Source organism: Arabidopsis thaliana, chromosome 4 (genome assembly GCF_000001735.4).
Source record: "Arabidopsis thaliana chromosome 4, partial sequence".
NCBI classification, from domain to species: Eukaryota; Viridiplantae; Streptophyta; class Magnoliopsida; order Brassicales; family Brassicaceae; genus Arabidopsis; species Arabidopsis thaliana.
In genome coordinates, this window is record NC_003075.7 from 18229089 (window position 1) to 18240488 (window position 11400).

Below are 11400 nucleotides of genomic sequence, written 5' to 3' on the forward strand. Positions count from 1 at the left end.
TGGTGTAATAATTCACGTATAATATTTTAAAAGCTTATCGATCTGTCTATTTATTACAATCACCAGGAATAGAGGGAGAAACAAATCAAAATTTACATAAAAGAAGTTTGATTGAGAGGTCAAGCTGGTAGATATAATACATAACAAACTATACCCAATCGGCTGCCTTCAGAGCCCAGTTCTGATCTATGCATAGCCAGAACAAATCAATAGATTAATGATCCAATGTTTTTTTTTTTTTTGTCCCCAACCTTGTAATCTAAATTTGTAACTTTACATGTGTGAAAATTTAGTATTCATTAAAAAAAAAAACAATGAGAAGACTTTGTTGAGCAAGTGTGTAACAGCAAATAGACTGCTTTTAACTGAATGGTATCGTGCCCCGGTGTGTGTCGACTTCTATGCTTCAGACAGCAGTCAAAGTACAGAGCACGGCGAAATCTGATACAACAACCACAAAGTCTTACTTGCGACTCACTGATTTGATTTTCAAGTTTCAACTATATATATAGCAAGAAAAAGAGACAGAGAGAGAAAGGCTTACAAGTTCATATTTTGCTGGATTTGGTCCAGAAGAAGCCTTTCTTTTTCACAGGAAGATTTTCTTTAGGGGATTTATAGTTACTTCTGGACCCGAAAGAGAAGTGTCGAGCCAAGAAAGGCTTTGCTGAATAGCTTTTAGCACTCGAACTTGAGACGAGTCTAGGGCTCTTGCTTGCTGCTGCTGCTGTCCTGTGGCTGTGGTCAAACATTACAAAATCATCGCAATCAAAGTCACTGTCCAAAACTCGGTTTCTGAGTCTTTTGTTGTGTCTCGCTTTCAAATCCATCTCTACTTTCAACGCTTTCTCTGACAGCTTCGCTGTTTTCTTCTCACCCATTGTACATATTGGGCATGAAGGGTCGAATTTATCAATTTCCGGCGTCATCTGCTCTAAACACTCCCCATGATAGACATGCCCACAAGCTAGAATTGCAGATACAGAGAGCTCGTTGGTCATAAAGATCTTTTGGCTGCTCCACAAGGATTTCTCCGACAAGGGTCTAGAGCAAGCACCGCAGGTATGCTGCTGATGCTTGGACATCCGGTTGCCATGATGGTCAATCTTGTCACGTTGAAGCCCAAAACAATCATTGTCATAATTGTCATAAGACAGAGCCTTGTTGCTGCGAGAAGATGACATCATTTCAGAAAAGGCTTGTAGAGACCAACCTTCAGATGGTCCAGACTGAGACGAATCATATCTCGTAGGAGTTCCCTGCCTCTCTTCAGTTGCTGAGCTTCTACTTAGTGAGTTCTGACCATAGATTTGACCATCTGAGACTTGCTTTGATAGACGAGGGTGCTGTGTCAGTTTAAGTGTAGATGAACTTGCAGGGTGCAAGTAGCTTTGGGACGAAAGTGGTGACGTAGGGAAAGATGATGGTTGTGAAGCTAGTGAAAGAGACAACTGTGCAGGAGATAGATATGATGGTGCTGCAGACTCTGTTGAAACATTTTCTTTCTGTAAGATACATAAAAGATGCGAAAGAGACGTTAGGCATCGACAATATGAGAGAACTCAGCTACTGATGAAACAAGCATTACCTGTTCGAAGACTGTATTCATGGAAGAATTTCTTGGAAAAGATAGATCTGCCACAATAGAATTTGATCAAGACAGGTGAAGAAGCAAGCCAAGAATCAGAAGACAACTCTTATCATTAAACATAACCACGTCTTTTTGCTAATCATGACTCTAGAGGGGCATTAACAGGTTCTGTGAAAAAAAAAAATCTAAAGTCCCAAGTGAGTAACACCAAGTAGCATGTGCTTCCCTCAAGTTTACAAGTTCCACTAAAAAAGCTGAGCCAGTGAAGAAAACGATTTTTAATGTTAACTATTTCCTAACAAGCTGAAATAATATACCTGAGGCAGGAGATTTTTGCAATGTCTGTGTCCGAAAACTGTCCAAAGGGGACCCTTCAGATGATACGAAAGCAGATTCAAATTTGATCTCAGAGCCATCGTTCCGACTAATACCATCAGATAACCAACTGAGAGAAGTTTCTTCACCAGCTACACGCCCTCTATTATCCCACCGGAAACTCCAAGACGGAGAATGCCTGATATTGCTCCTCTGCAAATTCTCACCAGCTGATGAATTAGGCACCACCATTTTGTCTCGAGCAGCAACACAACACGCATTCCCCATAACTAGCACCTACTAAGCACTATGCAAAGACAGTGCTTATAAATTATTTGACGAGAGACACTTCAGTAGAACACAGGCACAACAATCCCTTTCTAGCTACAAAATTAACAAGCAAAAAAAAAACACAAAATCAATTTAAGAAATGAAGATACAGGAATTCAATCAGCATCATCAATAGCTGAGAAACCAGAAATTCAATAAGACAATCAAATCATCATAGAGTCAGGAGATCCCCAATCAAAGACTCAGGTTGCAACACTTGCAAGCAAAAATTAGTAGAGCCCCCATGTTACTACTAATCATGGATCAAATAAGGAAATATAGAAAAGGAATCATATCGATCTATATACTGCTGCTCACTGGAACTGCCATGACTCTCTTCACTAAGAGAATCCGTAATTAAGAAAAAAAAATCAGGAAATCAAAGAAGTAGTAATTGAAGTAACAATTAGCATCAAACAGATCCGAGATTAAGGCCGGAGAATCTGCAAAACATGTTGAGATGACCCAAAATAGATACAAAACCCCTAAAATCAAATCAATACCCGAAGAATAAAATTCCGAAAGAGACAAAAGGATAACAAAACAAAAAGCAAAATACTAGATGCTAAGAGAGTCACGAACATCGAACCTGCTCCCAGAACTTCCAAAACGTCGCCGGAGAAGAGGAAGATGATAGTTTCACAGAGAGAGAGCGATGGATGGGTCTGTTAGAGTGAGAAAGGGAGAAAAATGAAACGAGAGCACTGCTTTGTTCCTTCCTCCTTTAGAGAGAGAGAGAGAGAGCGAAGAGAGGGAAAGAGACGAATACAAGTCTTTTCTGACGGTTTACTTCACGCCGTCAGGTTCCGGTAGGTGTGTGTACTGTGACTGTCTGTTGTGATCAGAGCTCTAAAACCGTACCAAATAACAAAATCAAATCAAACCGAATTGAACAGATACTGGTTATTTCGATTTTTTTATATAGATTTTCATCAATCATGCAAAGTGAAATAGTCATATACATAGATAATAACTTCTCAAATTCATCAATCATGCAAAGTAAACCCACTACGTCCGGGTTTATGTATTACTATTTACAAATTGTTTTATATAATGTCTGTTCATATAAAATAAAGTTGAATTCATCGGTTTTGAAACATAAATATGATTTGTAATTGTTTTTGAAAAGTCCAACTATATTAGTTCATCTGAAAAATGAATGTGTTTGAGTTATTTTTTATTGTTGTTCTAGATTCTCAGTTTTTTTTTTTAATTTATATATTCTTATCTTTTTGTTTTATTTTAAATTGTGAGACGGTAAAATTTTAGAAAATTTATTTCTTACACTAAAAATATAACATGTCTTTATTAACCATGTTTCTGCATATTCAATCTAATCATATTCAACTTGATGTTCTTAGAAAGTTTAGTTAAGTTCTTATCATAATCTTATATCTTAAGTATTAGTTATAAGGATAGCTCCTCAAACATCTTTCAAATTACTTGTTTTCTTAACATAAATCTCGAAAAGCTTAGATATATTTAATCTGCATATTCATTTAGTTTCTTTCATAATAATCGTCTAATTTTTAGGCAAAAAATATGTGTAACATGTTTGGATTTTATGATCACTTTAGCTACTTAAGTGGATCTCAAAATTAAAGAGGATACATTGAATTAAAAAAATGTAGAATGAGTGATGGTTCAAGTTCTGATTAATTATATCCTCCTGTTTTAGTTGTTATGTTGAATTAATTACTAATTATGTATTCTTATCTTATGAAGTTTAGGTGACAAGCTTTCATGTGCTAATGTGTCAAGGGAAAGAATTAGCCTATATGAAAGATTTAAAAGAAAATCAAAGAACAGTTTTGCCATGATCGAACCAAGATAAGCCGGTTTGTGTAAAATAACCCAAGATAAGCCGGTTTAGATGTGACGCCGTTAGAGTTAGCGGAGTTATAGTGACTTTACGGTGAGTAGTGCCACGTCACGTTAAAGGACAAAAAGAGAGGGAGAACGAATAATTAACCGGCAACTTTCCGCAGTGACGTCGTTAGATGGGGCCGTTTAGAAATTAAAAAATTAGATTCCAGTTTTATAAATTAACAATAATAGAGGGACCAATTTATAAAATCCCCCGTCCCTGTCTATTACTATATCTTACCGGATACGCAACCTGGAGCTTTGTGAAGCCAACACGGAAGAAAAAGATCCAACGAAAACGAAGAAGGGAATATAAAGACGAAACCATCACTTCCCATAACAATATTTATTTAGTGTTGAATATAAATACGAATAAAACAATATTAATCGTTACAATACATTCAAGAATTCTCACAAAACCTGATTGTTCTGTTTCGAACCGATAGATTCGAACCTTGGTTTAAGTTGCCGGCTTCGAGGAATCTCCGGTGTGGACTTTCACTCCTGTTTCTTCTTCATGACGCAAGCTGTTTTCTCTAGAATACGCTTTCTTAGAACCCTGTAAAATGTTTAGCTGAGTTTCAGTATGTTATGTTAGAGAGCCAAGACTTTATTTTTGTAATATGACTCACCTGGAAAACGTTACCCAGCTTCCTCAATCCTCTAGCTCTAGCTCGAAGAACATCCTTTGAAACACTTGGATCTTTAAGCACCTGAGAACAAACAAAAGAGATGACAAGATCGTTACTATTACAGTGAGATTATAGTGGATGTAATAAACTAATAATATAGGATCATTAATGTCTGACACAAATCATGGTGTATCTTACCGCTTGGCAGACACGAGATAAGGTTGATTCGATGTCAACAACATTTATTTGCCAAAGGGATTGAAGCATTGCATCCTTTTTAGCTTCAATGGCTTTCTGAATATTCTCTTCTTTGTTCTCTCCCTGATTCAGCTTGCTCACTTCATCCTGCAACAGAAGTAAGTTGACCGCACCTACGCGAAAAGAAAAAAAAAGATTTCCGTTTGATCCTCCGTTGTTGGAAATCAAAAGCAGACCCCAAATTCAACTTAAACATTGTTTTTTCTTTAGCTTTTACCAGAAGCAGCCATCACTTGAGATTTTACTTGGTGGCCTTTGTCACGAACCCATTCGGCTAAAAACGGTACTTTCATGAAACGTTTATCCTTTCCGAGTTCTTTAGCAGCTTTTCTAGTGTAAATGTAACCAACTGTGTGAAGCATTGCCTCACCAAAACCTGACAGTAACACGGATACAACCAAAAGTCAGTTTATTTGGTTTGTCAGGTTACCAAAGTTTGTGCCTTTCATTTACTTGAGGAGAAAAAAGGCAAACTTGATACAGCAACTGAGAAAGAATTGAATACCAGCTGTTGAAAGCCGTTTTGCCTCTGCGGTGGCCCAATTTACAAATTCATCGGTTTGTCCTTCCACGAATGGTTCAAGTTTGATTTTCAGTGTAGTGACGAGCTTGTCTACTCTGTCCTTTTGTATCGCCTGCAAAAAAAATCCCAAGAAAACATAGAGAAATATAAACATTAAGGCATAAGAAAACAGTAAACAGAGAGGGAAAACAACCTACTTTGATCTTTTCCTGAAGCATCTGTTTTCTAATCTCAGGCTCATACGATTCTAATTCAGCATCGATTGAGGCTGCTGAAGCAAGGGCAAGTTGCCCAACGTAATCCTCAAAGAGCTCGCTACCAAAGAGCATACCAAACACAGCTGCAGGATCAACCATTGCATCCCTGCAAGAAAATGGAAGTGAAATTAACATACTATAGCAATTATACCAATCACATTCTCAAATGACATATAAACATCACAGAAGTTATCTCTAGGCTTTTTATGTGGGGAAAACCGAAAATCTTCAAATGTAGAATGAATCATGAGGAATGAAAGTGTGAAAACTTACTGTTGAACCCCTTCTTTTCCATATTTGTCATAAGCTGTACGCTTCTCCGGATCGCCTAGAACTTGATAAGCTTCACCTAGTATCTTCATTCACACAACACCAATTTATAGGTTAGAGTGATCCAGAATATCATCCAATCAAACACTCCTTGAAAACCCTTGTGAAAGTCGTTAAGCAAACTAATAAACATAGCAATAGAGATGATTCTATATTTTAAGGTGAAAGGAAAAAATCACCTGAAAGTTTTTAGCAGCTTGAGGATCACCAGGGTTCTTGTCTGGATGAACTTGCCTTGCCTGCAGAAAAAATGAGAGCCCTAAAATGATCAACCAAAATTGATCTTACAATCAAAACCTAAAAAGCTACCAAATTTGGAAACACAACAAGTTTCTTATCAATCCATTATCTGATTCTTAGCATCATAATCAAATCTACGAATTTAAAAGCTTATGCTTGGAGTCTGACAATCTACCTGAAACTCATAGAGATGGAAATCTGACGATAAAACATAAAGACTTACTTGAACATAATAAGCTTTCTTAATCTCAGCACCAGAGGCGTCAATCTTGACGCCTAATATGTCGTAGTACTCACTCTCCTTCACCATAGCTCAACTCTACAAATAGACGCAAAAAAAATGTTAGACCCCTCGAGCTCCCTAATAAAAACCATTAATACAGGAATAAAAAAAACAAACCTTGAGGAAATGCGAAACAAACGAAATCAGAGGAGACAGAAGGGAAATGGTAAAAGTTGATTACAGATCTTAGGAAATTTTGAGGAATTAGGAATTGTAAATCAAATTAGAACAACTTTGCATATGAAAAAAAAAACAACTCAAAATCTAAAATTCATAATCTGGAAGCTATAGATTCATACAGAGACTTACTGCTGTTCGCGAAGCACAAAAACTAAGGATTTCAGATTTGGTGAGTGGTGGAGAGAATAAAATTATTAATTTAAACTTGTTGCTTTCCATTGGAAGAGAGATTACTGAGTCAGCCACGTTTTACTACGGGTGGATTTGGGCTTTTAAATCCAAAAAGTCATTTATAAATTGGGCTCTCTCATATAAAGCATAATTTCATTAAGCCCGTTAGGCCCACGATGGATGTAAAGCATTTAAGAGGTTGTGATGTGGGGTGTGAGAGAATCGAACCCTAGTGCAAGGTCAAAACCAAACTCGTAGACAAAATAATAGACCACTAGCCTGCACGATCTGCTTCATTAACTTTGTAAATTTATTTTGATTTATCAATGCGATAATAGACGCAGATTTTTTCCGGCCAATCTTCTCCTCCGAGTAGCTAAACCCTAGCGACGGCGGCAACAATGGTCTAGATTCAACGTATCGTTTCGTGGTTTATCGGGTATTTCTAGTTTCCAATTCTCCTCATCAAAGTTTCAGTTTTTAATCACCGTTGATTTTTCTATTCAATGGTACTTGAATTTTCTCTGGAATGATATTCAATTGTTCTGTTTTGATTGCCTGATTGATTACAGTATTCTCCTTTTTTTTTTCTTTTCCTTTTCTGTGAATTTATGAGTTTATGGATATACTAATATACATATATATCTTGAGATCTGCCATTGGTCTTGTTTTTGGCCTAGTATAATGGTTTGACAAAAGCTCCTTCTATCTTGTATTGAAGGTGACACTTTGGTGAGAGGGAGAGTATTTGTGAAAGAAATCAATGGATTTAGATTTTGATGATCAACCCTCGGATCATGCTGCACCAGCAGGTAATTGGGGTTTTCTTTTGTCCACTTTCATTAGTTTCATGGCTTTTTGTTTGATGTGGCTGAAACTTATGAATTTGGATTTAATAGTTAGGGCTGGTGCAAGGTTTAAACCAAAAGGCAGACCACAACCCAAGAAGAAGCAAGTCTCTCTTTCCACAACCCAAACAACACTCTCCCCTGATGTTGCCCAGGAAAAACTCTCAACACAAAGTGAAGATCTCGTCCCTCTAGACGGATCATCGGAGATTCCCAGCAGTTTTGTTTCTTCCCTCAACCAACTTGTTTATTATTATATGTTGTTCTGAAGTTGGCAGTGTTTTAAGATGTGGATTCTTTCTATTTGCAGATGCTTTACCTTCTGAGACTAATGTGCCGGATAGTGGAAGTATTAACAAATCTACCATTGGAACATTATCAGAAGAGGTAAAAGTGTTCTATGTCTACCTTTTGAATTGCTTTTTAGTTGTATGTTACATGTCTTTGAAAAACGTTTTTGTTTCCTACAGAATGAAGATGCATTCCCAAGAGGGGTTCATTGGTCTGTGAAACCATCTATTCTTCGTGCTTGTAATAACGTGAATTTGGTGGGAAATAGACGTGATGATGGCATAGAGGCGACGACTTCATTTCCTGATGATCCTAGAACACAAGATTCTGCAATATTTGGAGATTATGTTACTCCTGAAACCGGGGTATTGTGAATTCTATCTCTAACACCATGTATCACTTGTTTTACTGCACATTTTGAACTGATTAGTAAGTCTTGATATTGTTACAGGCAGACGAGGGTCGTGTGGACATGGAAACTCTTGATATTGTACAGGAGGAAGGCACCACCAGTTCATATGGTAATTTTAAACTCTGAATGTTGATATTTCATATGATTTAGTTCTGTGAAAGGTTGATAATGATATAGCTGTTTCTGTGTAGTGCAACATACTGGAAAGTTGCAACCAAAACCTAGATTACTCGAGACTGTGGTTGAAGAACCTGAGCCTCATTACTCCGCTGGTGATACTGGTTATTTTCCAATGGGTACGAACGAGTCTGAGTTTATGGCCAATGTGGAATCAAGAAACGGTTTCAGTACTTATGAAGATCTTCAAGAAGAAGAACTTAATATTCCTGAAGCCCCCAGAGAAACGGTAAGATTGGCAAATTGGGTTGCTTTTTTGAGGTCATCGTTTAAAGTTAGCAAATTTGTTAATAGGTTTTGCTTGTAATTTTTTAATCAGGTTGGTGAGATGGAGGCGCAAAATGCTTCTGGCGGATGGGAACAAGAAGAACAGGGTGTATCGCCTTGCATTAACAATACAGTTACAGGAGAAGAAGAAAATTGTATGGGGAATACAGTAGAAGAACAGTCTAAAAGAGAAAGCAAAACTGGAAAATCGAAGCGAGCTACTTCTCGAAAGCGGAAAAAGACAAGTGAAGAACCAAATAAGTCTAGCGAAAAAACAGAGCAGAAGAAGTTCAAGCATTCAAGTCGTCGACAAAAAAGAACACGTAACTAACTAACTAAATAACTGATATTGTCATCTAGACTATGATCAACTATTTTCTGCATATTGATTCATGTTTATTCCCTGTCCTAGTGGAGAAGGAATTGCTTGAAACCCCGGATCATGAAATCAGATCTCTGCCTCTTAGAGATATGCTTCGCCTTGTCGAATATAAAGAATGGATGCAGGTAAGAACACTATTCATCTGACCTCAACATGTTCTTTGGAAATTTAGCTGGATCCTAACTGTTCCTTGATGTTAATTATTATACAGAAAAAGGAAGCAAAGGGAGCTGGTGTGCAACCTAGCCAAGAAAGGTATTTTCATTAGAAAAAAAATTGAAAGTGCGAGATGATAAAAGCAGATTGTTTTCTTTTTTCGACTTATGGGAGTGTGTTGTTATGTGCAGTAATAATATGAACGGATCAGGGAGCCAGTATCATTCTCAAGGTTTTGACGAAGAAGATGAATTTGGTGACTTTGGTATAGAGTCGAGCGAATATCAAGAAAATAATGTAGTTAAACCGGATTCACCGGTTAACTATCAAACCTACATGAACAAGACTTCAAGAACTCGATGGTCAAAGGAAGATACAGAACTCTTCTATGAGGTAAACTTGACAGCCTCTGATTCTTAAAAGACGGGTTTTACTGTTTCGGACCATTGTCACAAGTCTACTTAAGATAGAAATGAAACTCTAGGAGACAATAAATCACCTTTGTTGGTAAGTATTTATAGATCGGATTGCCTTTTTTTATTTTCGTAGGGTATTCAAGAGTTTGGGAGCAATCTCTCGATGATACAACAGCTGTTTCCTGAGAGAACGCGTGAACAGATGAAGCTCAAATTCAAATTGGAGGAACGCCGAAATCCATTGAAGCTTAATGATGCATTATCAAGTCGCTCAAAACGTGAGAGAAATCCGTTCACTCTCTCTCGCTCTTTTCTCTGTATATAGAAACCTGAAAGTTTTGTTGTTTTTGCAGATTTTACTCATTTCAAGAACGTGATTAAGAAGCTTCAACAAGAAGCCGCGGCTGCAAAAGAAGGCGAAGAAGAAGAAGAAGCTGGAGCAGAAGCAGAGACAACTGATGTTCCCGAGAATGTAGAATCCCCCAACTTTTTGTTTGCGCCATAATCTGTTAGTTTTGTTAAAAAGTTAACAAAACATTAAAACGCTGTCGTTTTTCTATATGTAGGAGGAGCCTGAGAAGTCTGAGGAGACGGAGCGAGCCAGTGATGGAGTAGCAGCTGGAGTTAAGGAATCGGACGGTGGGGATGTTGAGAATGGCGTGAGATCGGACGGTGGAGATGAATGCGACGATGATGAAGATTTTTGGAATTCTTATAAGAGTGACATGTAAACTATAGTCTTTTTCTTCGTGATTGAGATGAAAATATACGATGTTAGTAATAAATTTGCTAATTATTCACGTTTAATCGTTTTGAATATAAAATTGCTAAAAACAATGATTCAAATGTAAGTATTAACTAGGGAATTGTTTTCTAATTGGTGAAAATAATTGAAAAGGGAATAAATAATTTCCGACAGCAAATGGCCAATGACTGTTGACTCATCGTTTACCGCTCCGTTTTGTCGGCGAAATTCTCATCGATCTTTTTTTTAATTCCTTTTTAACTTTTTCTCTGATTCTGACGTTACACAGAGCCAACCTATACCTATCTTAGATCCGTTAAATTTTAACCTACGGTCGTTAGCGACCGTCAGATCTTCGTCGGCTGTTGACAAAAAGCGAATCTCTTGTATTATTACTTTTCACTTCATACTACTTTTTATAAATTTCTAGTTACGTCCCAATCTCATGCATATTTATTAATTTCAGGCCATTTATGAGATTTTATTACAGAAGTTACCTCGATTTCTACATTAAATGCACAACCACGATTCCTTGTGCCAAATCTCTGGTTGTTGTTGACTTGTTGTTGGTGTTTCAAATTGATGTTTTGTGCTTATACAAGTATCTGCAAAAGGCATGCAAAATTAGCTATGAACACTTTTGTAATCTTTACGAACAGTAAAACAAGACCATAACTGAAATCAGGAAAAACAATTATTTAATCAAAATTGTTTTAATTTTGATTGATAT

The 11400-nt window shown here is 37.1% G+C and overlaps 3 protein-coding genes across 11 annotated transcripts; 1 reads left to right on the forward strand and 2 right to left on the reverse strand.

Annotated features, from left to right (window-relative positions):
• Positions 1 to 5: 5 nt before the first annotated feature.
• AT4G39140 (RING/U-box superfamily protein) lies at positions 6 to 3114 on the reverse strand. 5 transcript variants are annotated; one of them, NM_202983.2, is made up of 5 exons: positions 2826 to 3114; positions 1909 to 2213; positions 1589 to 1635; positions 545 to 1505; positions 6 to 441 (listed from the first exon to the last, which is right to left on the reverse strand). In NM_202983.2, exons 2-4 carry the CDS (start codon positions 2192 to 2194, stop codon positions 549 to 551), a joined length of 1290 nt encoding a protein of 429 aa, NP_974712.1. In that variant the 5' UTR covers positions 2195 to 2213; positions 2826 to 3114; the 3' UTR covers positions 6 to 441; positions 545 to 548. The 5 variants fall into 5 exon arrangements, with proteins under 5 accessions (NP_974712.1, NP_974711.1, NP_849522.1 ...); NM_202982.4 differs by having other exon boundaries at positions 1909 to 2290; NM_179191.1 differs by having other exon boundaries at positions 243 to 441; positions 1909 to 2286; positions 2826 to 2966.
• Positions 3115 to 4271: 1157 nt separating this feature from the next.
• Positions 4272 to 7027, reverse strand: AT4G39150 (DNAJ heat shock N-terminal domain-containing protein). 3 transcript variants are annotated; one of them, NM_001342524.1, is made up of 11 exons: positions 6935 to 6956; positions 6743 to 6810; positions 6566 to 6661; positions 6282 to 6341; positions 6046 to 6128; positions 5713 to 5878; positions 5498 to 5627; positions 5210 to 5368; positions 4933 to 5105; positions 4735 to 4815; positions 4397 to 4661 (listed from the first exon to the last, which is right to left on the reverse strand). In NM_001342524.1, the coding sequence occupies exons 3-11, from the start codon at positions 6650 to 6652 to the stop codon at positions 4563 to 4565; spliced, it is 1038 nt and encodes a 345-aa protein (NP_001320165.1). In that variant the 5' UTR covers positions 6653 to 6661; positions 6743 to 6810; positions 6935 to 6956; the 3' UTR covers positions 4397 to 4562. The 3 variants fall into 3 exon arrangements, with proteins under 3 accessions (NP_195626.1, NP_001190960.1, NP_001320165.1); NM_120075.5 differs by lacking the exon at positions 6743 to 6810 and having other exon boundaries at positions 4272 to 4661; positions 6935 to 7027; NM_001204031.2 differs by having other exon boundaries at positions 4324 to 4661; positions 6743 to 6957.
• Positions 7028 to 7189: 162 nt separating this feature from the next.
• On the forward strand, positions 7190 to 11390 carry AT4G39160 (Homeodomain-like superfamily protein). Of its 3 annotated transcripts, NM_001204032.1 has the most exons (15): positions 7267 to 7415; positions 7698 to 7788; positions 7876 to 8043; positions 8135 to 8211; positions 8295 to 8480; positions 8567 to 8636; positions 8719 to 8933; positions 9024 to 9294; positions 9384 to 9478; positions 9565 to 9608; positions 9701 to 9902; positions 10059 to 10203; positions 10279 to 10397; positions 10492 to 10652; positions 11273 to 11390. In NM_001204032.1, the coding sequence occupies exons 2-15, from the start codon at positions 7740 to 7742 to the stop codon at positions 11343 to 11345; spliced, it is 1875 nt and encodes a 624-aa protein (NP_001190961.1). In that variant the 5' UTR covers positions 7267 to 7415; positions 7698 to 7739; the 3' UTR covers positions 11346 to 11390. The 3 variants fall into 3 exon arrangements, with proteins under 3 accessions (NP_001320166.1, NP_001190961.1, NP_195627.2); NM_001342525.1 differs by lacking the exon at positions 11273 to 11390 and having other exon boundaries at positions 7190 to 7415; positions 10492 to 10842; NM_120076.5 differs by lacking the exons at positions 7267 to 7415; positions 11273 to 11390 and having other exon boundaries at positions 7646 to 7788; positions 10492 to 10780.
• Positions 11391 to 11400: the final 10 nt, after the last annotated feature.

Bases quoted from the DNA above. Each gene is read 5' to 3' on its own strand.
- AT4G39150 (NM_120075.5), bottom strand. From the start codon at position 6,652: ATGGTGAAGGAGAGTGAGTACTACGACATATTAGGCGTCAAGATTGAC. The intron at 5,879-6,045 runs GTAAGTTTTCAC...ATTTTCTTGCAG, and splicing joins GGAAAAGAAGGGGTTCAACA to GGATGCAATGGTTGATCCTG. The intron at 5,369-5,497 runs GTATTCAATTCT...TGTTACTGTCAG, and splicing joins AAAACGGCTTTCAACAGCTG to GTTTTGGTGAGGCAATGCTT.
- AT4G39140 (NM_202983.2), bottom strand. From the start codon at position 2,194: ATGGGGAATGCGTGTTGTGTTGCTGCTCGAGACAAAATGGTGGTGCCT. The intron at 1,636-1,908 runs GTATATTATTTC...CTATTGTGGCAG, and splicing joins GCAAAAATCTCCTGCCTCAG to ATCTATCTTTTCCAAGAAAT. The intron at 1,506-1,588 runs GTAATGCTTGTT...TGTATCTTACAG, and splicing joins TGAATACAGTCTTCGAACAG to AAAGAAAATGTTTCAACAGA.
- AT4G39160 (NM_001204032.1), top strand. From the start codon at position 7,740: ATGGATTTAGATTTTGATGATCAACCCTCGGATCATGCTGCACCAGCA. The intron at 8,637-8,718 runs GTAATTTTAAAC...GTTTCTGTGTAG, and splicing joins AGGCACCACCAGTTCATATG to TGCAACATACTGGAAAGTTG. The intron at 10,204-10,278 runs GTGAGAGAAATC...TTGTTTTTGCAG, and splicing joins ATTATCAAGTCGCTCAAAAC to ATTTTACTCATTTCAAGAAC.